The sequence below is a fragment of the Mus pahari genome, chromosome 3 (assembly GCF_900095145.1).
Source record: "Mus pahari chromosome 3, PAHARI_EIJ_v1.1, whole genome shotgun sequence".
NCBI lineage: Eukaryota > Metazoa > Chordata > Mammalia > Rodentia > Muridae > Mus > Mus pahari.
Genome location: NC_034592.1, coordinates 135,506,960 through 135,515,298, shown reverse-complemented (window position 1 = coordinate 135,515,298; position 8,339 = coordinate 135,506,960). Strand labels below are relative to the sequence as shown.

The 8,339-nt window shown below is 47.1% G+C and overlaps 1 protein-coding gene across 1 annotated transcript in view; it reads right to left on the bottom strand.

Moving 5' to 3' along the window:
* Window positions 1-3,193: 3,193 nt before the first annotated feature.
* The window catches only part of Hck (HCK proto-oncogene, Src family tyrosine kinase), a 44,504-nt gene continuing 39,358 nt past the window's right edge, over window positions 3,194-8,339 (bottom strand). Inside the window, exons 12-13 of the mRNA XM_021191980.1 lie at window positions 5,563-5,694; window positions 3,194-3,689 (exon numbers count right to left, since the gene is read on the bottom strand). Coding sequence (XP_021047639.1) covers window positions 3,487-3,689; window positions 5,563-5,694 — 335 coding nt within the window. The 3' untranslated portion in view covers window positions 3,194-3,486. The remainder of the gene's footprint in view (window positions 3,690-5,562; window positions 5,695-8,339) is intronic.

Below are 8,339 nucleotides of genomic sequence, written 5' to 3'. Positions count from 1 at the left end.
CTTGCTCAGCCTGCTCTCTTATAGAACCAAGACTACCAGCCCAGAGATGGCACCACTCACAAGGGGACCTCCTCCCTTGATCACTAATTGAGAAAATGCCTTGCAGCTGGATCTCATGGAGGCATTTCCCCAACTGAAGCTCCTTTCTCTGTGATAACTCCAGCCTGTGTCAAGTTGACACAAAACTAGCCAGTACAGTATTGTGCAGCATAGTTCACTGCCCTAAAGATTGCCTGTGTTGTATTTATCCATTTCTTGGTCCTTTTTCTCAGATTCTTAGCAACCATTGGTCTGGTTACTGTCTCCATGGTTTTTATTTTTCATAATGTCATATAGCTGAGATCTACAGTGTGTAGCCTTTATAGACTGGTTCCCTCCAACCCCAGGTTGTGCTAGGTAGGGCCCTTGTGTATATCAGGCAAAGGCTCGACCACTGAGATCCATCCCTAAAACCATTTTGCTTTCTTTCTCTCAGGAGCTGCATCTAAGATTCCTCACTGTTTCCTTCATTTTTGCTAATGTTCCATTGGCCAGAAACGCATGGCTAAGGTCAGCATCAATAGGGCCAGGACGAGTGCACTTCCCATGTATTACTGAACAGAAACAGAACAAATTTCTATTGCAAGGTTGTAAGTAAGACCCCGGGCTTTGCCTTCAGATTCCAAAGTATGTATTCCAAACACCGAAGCAAGAGAGCGATTATTAGGTAACAAATCAGATAAGTTGTGATGTATGTGTGTGTGTGTGTGTACAAATATAAATATAATGTATAATGTAAGCATATTTGTATTATAGGTAATGCTGGGATGTGTGTGTACAATTATAAGTATGAGGTGTACATGTAAGCATATTTATATTATAGGTGATTCTGTGTGATGTATGAGTATGCAGTTATAAACATGAGATATACACATAAGCATATGTATATATTATAGACGATTCTGGTTTTAGATTTTGTCCATGGTTCCTGTTTTATAACTTATTCCTCAAGTCAGGTATAAAAGCTAAAATATGTCTTCTCTAAGTAGATCATAGAAACTCCATTACGATCCCCTGCCTTTCTGACTGAGAAGCTGGCCATAAAGACTATTGTCATGTAGTATGTGATAAGGGTCTCTTCACTTCAGTGGGATCCTAACCCTGAATGTAGGTAAGCTACACAGAGAGGACCAAAAAGAAAAAAAATCTTACTAAGACAGGCCTTGCTGGACTTTCCCACCCAGTTTATTAGCAATCACACCTAGGCAATAAAGTCTCCATAAAACCCTTAAGGACAGGGTTCAGAGGGCTTCCAGGTAGCTGGGCATGTGGAGGTTTCTGCCGACTGGCAAGGATGAAGAGGGCATGGAAGTGCCACGTGGCGCCTTTCCCACTGTGCATTCTGTCATCTTTTCCATTGCTGCATCCTTTATGATAAAACAATAAAATCCCATTCCCTTCCCGAGTTCCCTGAGCTGCCTGAACAAATTAATGGAACCTAAGGAGGGAGCCGTGGGAACTGCTGATAGGCAGATGGTCAGCGCCCACATAAGACAACCTGCAGCTTCCATCTGTCATCTAATGTGGAGGGGACTGAGCCCCCAACCTGGGGATCTGATGGTACCTCCAAGTAGCTGGGGTTAGAATTGAGCGGGATGAAAGGATACCTTACCCAGTGGGTGACATGGCTGCGGGGAGCGATCTCTGTACCTTTTAGGGTCCTAGAAATGTTGGTCATATGGTGAAAACAGGCAGAACAGTTTCCTTGTTTCCCTCCTTAGAATGTAGATTAAAGCCCAGCTACCTTAGTCTTCACTGTTCTTAAGGTTGGCCTGAGGGATGCAGACTGAGTTCAGCAAGTCCAGGGTTCTAGGGAGTGCTGTGATATAGATGGAGCAATACAGAAGTGTCATTGCACTCTGTCCCATTCTCACCGTCCCATCTCCCCCCATGACAAAAGCGTATAGCTAAGAATTTTTAGCTGAGGTGATACGCAGGAAGTCTACCACCTTCTTGTCCCCTCTACTTCCTATCAGGTTTCCATCCTAGCCACCAAGAGTGTCCCTTTCAAAGTACTAAGTCCTTCTCAGCAGTTTCCACCTTCAGACCTGACATCTCCTGCAGTGATGTAGACCATCTCTGCAATTATGGTGACTGTGTGGCCACGGGAAATGGCCATCATCCTGGGGGAAGCCTACATGTATCGATGTGGCTTAACAGGAGAGAAATCATAAATGGTGTCCTGACATCCCCAGTGTCTGAGAGGCAGAACCATACAGTGTCCAGACACTGGGACGACCACCAGTGTGGTAGGCATAGTAACAGTCCCTCAAAGGTATGCAGGTGAATCCCCACACTAGATTATCTGGGGAAATGCTGTTGCCATGGCAAGGGGGACTCTGGCTGATGCAGGTGAGTCCCATGTAATCACCTTAAAGAGGATGCAGTAGAAGAATTGGGGAGACCAGACGGTGGAAGCAGAGCTTGGAGTGGTGTGCAGAAACATGAGCCAAGGGTGAGTGAGGGCTGCAGCCTCTGGAAGCCAGAAAAGGCAAGGGAGGAATCCCTGCCCACCCTGCTGGTAGAGGCGTGTCCAGGAGCAGCACAGCCCTCCAGCCCATCTCACACTCGCCCACCTTCTCCTCTGGGAGATGATAACCACGTGCTGTTTGAAGCCACCCAAGCTCGTGAGGGGTTGTTACCAGAACAAAAGGAAGCCGACACAGCCAGCAAGTGTTTGGGGACAGTTAGGAAACCCTCAGCTTTACTTCTACTCTTTCCCTTCCTTATGCATAGGTGTATGTATGTATGCACATGTGTGTGTATGCAGGTTTATGTGCACATATGTGTACATGTCAGAGGTCAGAGGACAACTTCAGGTGTCATTCTCCAGAACGCCAGCCATCTCCTTTGAGATGAGTCTCTCACTGACTTGGCCCTAGCCAATTAGGCTAGACTGTGTGGACATCCTCTGGTCTCTGCTCCCCTCGCAGGATGATAAATGCACACCAGCACACCCAGCATTTTTACATAGGTTCTGAAGATTGAACTTGGGCTCCCTGGACTTGCAGGACAAGCATGTTACTGATGGAGCCATCTCCCCACCTGGATTCTTGCTTGTCTTCATACTTATGGCCTCTGGGAAGGTCATTCTTCTATCTGATATGCCACACAGCAGGAAGGCCAACACATTTGGGGACAGAGAAGCTGACCCTTGGGGAAAGCCTTTGACATTCATATCTTTTATTTAAATACTATTCTAAGAGTTTCCCACTTAAATCACAGCTATAGATTGAATTCAGTCATTCCAGGCAAATGAGACGTACCAACTTGGAGGCCCTGAGATTGGTGGATTGCAGATGACTAGAGTCAGAAAGGGATTGTGAAGTCCTCCCACCCACTCGACAGCTGCAGTGTGTGTGGTGTGGTGTCTGAGAGTGGGTCCCGCAGGTTGGGCGTGTCAAGGCACTGATGGGGCTTCTGGCTCTGCTCACATCCTTCCTGCCATCAAGGCTGCTGCTGATACTGGCTCTCAGTGGCCGTGTAGAAGTCATCCAGCACACTCTGGATGTATTCAAACGTGGGCCGTTCCTCCGGGCGGTTCTTCCAGCAGCGGATCATGATACTGTAGAGCTCTTCGGGACAGTTGTCTGGTCGAGGCATACGGTACCCATGCTCCAGTGCCCGAATCACCTCTGGATTTGACATACCTGAAAAAGAGGAGTGAAAGTGTGTGTGTGTGTGTGTGTGTGTGTGTGTGTGTGTGTGTATGTGAGGGAGGGGTGACAAATGAAGCTATAGTTACCATCTAAGTATGTGAGGAAGGGACAGAAACTAACTGTCCAATTGCTAAGTTTGTCCAGCCACCAAGGCATACCAGACCTCTTTTGTTGTTGTTGTTGTTGTTGTTGTTGTTGTTGTTGTTTTTGTTTTTGAGACGGGGTTTCTCTTTGTAGCATTGGTTGTCCTGGAACTCAATCTTTAGACCAGGCTGGCCTCCAATTCAAACTGAAGAGATTCTCCTGCCTTTGCCTGCTGGGTGCTGGGATTAAAGGCATGCACCACCAGTATTTGTCAATGCCAGACCTCTTAAGGTGGCAGAACATTAACCAGCCTACTGTTTCTGCATCTCTTGGTCTGTTGTTTTATCTATCTATCCATTTGTTTGTATTTATTTATTTATTTTGTATTTATTTTTGAGACAGGGTCTTACTATGTAGCCCTGGCCATCCTAGAGCTTACTGTTGTAGACCAGCTGGTCTCAGACTCACTGAGATCTGCCTGCCTTTTCCTCTGCCAGGACAAAAGTTTCATGCCTGCCTGGATTTTACTAGTGTACCCACAAAAAAAAAAAAAAAAAGCAGATTCAAGGTCACTCTGAACACGGCCATTTCCTTATTTTAAGTTTATATCTGTTATCTATAAAACAACAATTAAATACCTATGATTACCAACTTTATTTTTATTTTTAGTATTTTTTTAACTTTGGTGATTAGGGCTGAAGCCCCAGGTGCCCATGTGCCACCACCTGTCCCAGCTGCCCATGTGCCACCTTGATCACATACTGTCTCTCATTCTCACGGAACTGAGGCCTGCCCCTCAGATTTATTTATTTATTTGTATTTTATGTGTATGAGTGTTCTTCTTCCATGCATATGTGTGCATATATACACCACGTGTATACTGGTGTCCTCATAGGCCATCACAGGACATCAGATCCCCTGGGACTAGAGTGAGATAGTTGTGAGTTGCCACATGGGTGCTAGGAACTGGACCCTCATCCTCTAGAAGAGAAAATACTCTTAACCTCTGATCCACCTCTCCAGCCTCAAGCATACCCTCTCTCTCTCTTTCCTTTTTTTTTTTCTTCAAGAAAAAGCCCTGGCTGTCCTGGAACTCACTCTGTAGACCAGGCTGACCTCAAACTCAGAAATCCGCCTGCCTCTGCCTCCCAAGTGCTGGGATTAAAGGCGTGCGCCACCACACCCTTTGGTGTGGGTTCTTAGCTGCTGTGTGGTGCTATATTATGTGTGCAACACAGATGATACGCACACCCTATCTGTGGACATGTACATGGTTCTGGTTTTGTTTCCTGGGCATAACATTACTCTCACCTCTCACCAGCCCTTGGAAGGCAGAGGCAGATGGGTTTCTGGGACTTCAAGGACAGCCTGGTCTGCATATCAAATTCCAGGCTAGCCAGAGCTACAGAGTAAGAGTTTGTCTCAAAAAAAAAAAAAAAAAAGTTGACTTGCTCCCAGCCTCGTGCTATTCCATGGCTTCCTAGACACTTGAGCAACACCCACAACCATCTGCATACCCAGCTATTTTCCCATCCACCTCCTGCTCAAATAGCTGAGCTTTGACTGCTCGCGTGCAGTACGGTGTGGGAAAGAGGAAACAGCCAGGAAACCTCTTACACAAGTGGAGGGATGGTGGAGGGCACTACCTCTGATAAATATGAGAAAGGTGGAGAGGGACTGGGGGAAGATCAAGAGCTGAGTTTAATAGACATACTGACAAGATGGGCCATTGCCAGGTTGGGCTCTAGACACAACCCTAAGCCCATGCCCCTTTTCCTACCTGGGTAAGGGATCCGGCCATAGGTGACAATTTCCATCAGTAGGATACCAAAGGACCAGACATCTGACTTGATGGTGAAGGAACCAAAGTTGATGGCTTCAGGAGCTGTCCACTTGATGGGGAACTTGGCTCCTGCAGGGTTGAACAGAGCAGCGTCACGGTGAGTCTGAGGAGCAGTAAGGGTTGGGGCTCTGCTAGGGTGAGGAGAAACGGGACAGGGGCACCTGCTGCCCTCTACAAACAGTGATTTCCTTGCAATGTGCCCCCACCCAGATCCCATGGTACTGAGGGACATTTGTCTTGAGGACAGACAGTGAGTCAAGGAGAAGTGAAGCTGTGGATATAATGTGGGAGCTCACTTTGGGGGCTACATTCTTTTTTTAAAAAAATATTTATTTATTTATTATATGTAAGTACACTGTAGCTGTCTTCAGACACTCCAGAAGAGGGAAGTCAGATCTCGTTAAGGATGGTTGTGAGCCATCATGTGGTTGCTGGGATTTGAACTCAGGACTTTCGGAAGAGCAGTTGGGTGCTCTTACCCACTGAGCCATCTCACCAGCCCTGGGGGCTACATTCGTGATTCAGTTGCTGCTTGTTAAATGTAACTCTAATAAGTGGAGTCCTAGAGGTCTTTGGAGATAAGGGATCTCTGGGGGGCGAGGCTTGAGTCTAGGCCACAGCTGGTACCTTACCCCATCCACTCCCCAGCTATGGCGTGCAGGACTTCAGCTGTCGTCTGAGGTTTGCCCTAATCAGAGTCTCTTCCCTGTTCTTCCCTCCCTCCCTCCCTCCCTCTAGAGTGGATTTGATTAGCAGTTTGTGGGGTTGTCTTAGTTACAGTATAACTGGTGGACATGGTCTACAGGATATATAACTGCCCCTGATTCAGAATTACGATACACTCACTGTAAGTCAAAATGCAGAAGTCAAAAGTGCCTCGAACACTTAGTTCCCGAACTCTGTGGTTCAGCAACTGCATATCATGGCTTCTTTTGTGTTCCTTCTGGTGATCTCTTAGCTAAATCAGAGCTGTAGCTCACTGCCCTGGCTCAGCATCATGAGGGAGGACAGTATATTACTAGACTTGGAAAGAGATCAAAATCCAAAGAGAAAGCATATTCATTCACTCACTTACTCACTCACTCATTCACTCACTCACTCACTCACTCACTCACTCACTCACTCACTCACTTTTATGAGACAGGCTCTCCCATAGCCTAGGCTGGCCTCAATTCACTACATAGCCTAGATGGGATGGCCTTGATTTCCTGATCCTTCTGCATCCACTCCCTAGTGTCCAGGCTGGAGGCATGTACCACCATGCCCACCTTTGCATCATTTTTTCTCAGTGCAAATATGTCTGCACCATCAGAACGTTGGAGATAAATGACCAGGCTCTCGATCACTCTCTGCTGCCACCTGCTGTCCATGCCTTATCACGGCAGGCAGAAAACAGGCTGAGTGCTGAGGGGCAGGAACAGCAGTTGCCAAACTGCAGCGATGTAGGGCAGAAGGAGCTAGAAGGCTGCAAGCAGTTCCATTTCAACAACTTCAGCAGGACATTTGGTTTCATGGCTAGAGAGGCTAGGCTGCCATCTCCAATGATTTAATGTCCATAAGACACATATCACCCTAAATAGCAAGAAGCTTGGGAGCGTTTCAGAGCTGGACATAAACATGACGGGCTTCATCACAAAAAGAGCAGCGCCAGGGGAAGAGCACATCCTAGGGATGACTGAGGACCCTTGGCCGTGCTCCAGTCCAAACTGCCATGCTGACTCTGTTGTTGCCTCCACTTAGGGTTGGATCCTAAGATGTCAGTGTCACTGCTGACACAAGCAACTGAGGCCTTTCCCCTGCGCTACTCTCTTTATGTGAGGCCCCTGTCACATGATGCTAATTTGAATTCATGCTCCCTGTCTTTTCAACTTCCTGGCAGTGGTGATGACACACCATCTTGTTCCCTAATTCACTTTCCATGTTGCTATGATAGAAGATGGTTAAAGTCCCACCGCAGGCCTGAGCACCTAAAGCTAACCCCTTTGTGTGATAAAAATGCTTGTGCTTTTAGGTGTCCCATAAAGATATTTTTAAAACCATATACTGAGCCGCCGCTAAGTAAGAGACCATCTGTATGTTCTTTGGAATTCAGCGAGGCTTGTATTATGGCTGAGTAAGAGATTGACACGTCTCAGCCCTAAAGGAAATATCCACATCACACACACCCCTTCCCAGGCTCAGAGATCATCCAGGAAGAGACAGTAGAGAGATCATAAAGCCATAGACAGTGGAGGGATGCTGTAAAAGAGGATTTTTCTGGATGACAAGGCCATATCACACAAGACATGGAAGCAGCTATGTCTGCCTGCACAACACCAGCACAAGATGAACTGAACAAAATCCCAGCAGAAATGAGAAGTTGGCCTCTGAAATCCCGCCCCTAGCTGAGTAGCTGTGGCTGCTGGAGTGGAAGGGTCAGCTTTGGTTTGTCAGGATTTGAGGGTGCCTCCAGCAGGAGTCAGTGCTCTGCCTCCACTACATGGACCCTGGAGCTTGAACTCAGGACCTCAAGCTTGGCAGCAGGCACTTTCATTCAGCCAATTTGCCGCTCCTTTTCTTTTTAAAAACTGGTCTTTGGGGGCTGGTGAGATGGCTCAGTGGGTAAGAGCACCCGACTGCTCTTCTGAAGGTCCAGAGTTCAAATCCCAGCAACCACATGGTGGCTCATAAGATCTGACGCCCTCTTCTGGAGTGTCTGAAGACAGCTACAGTGT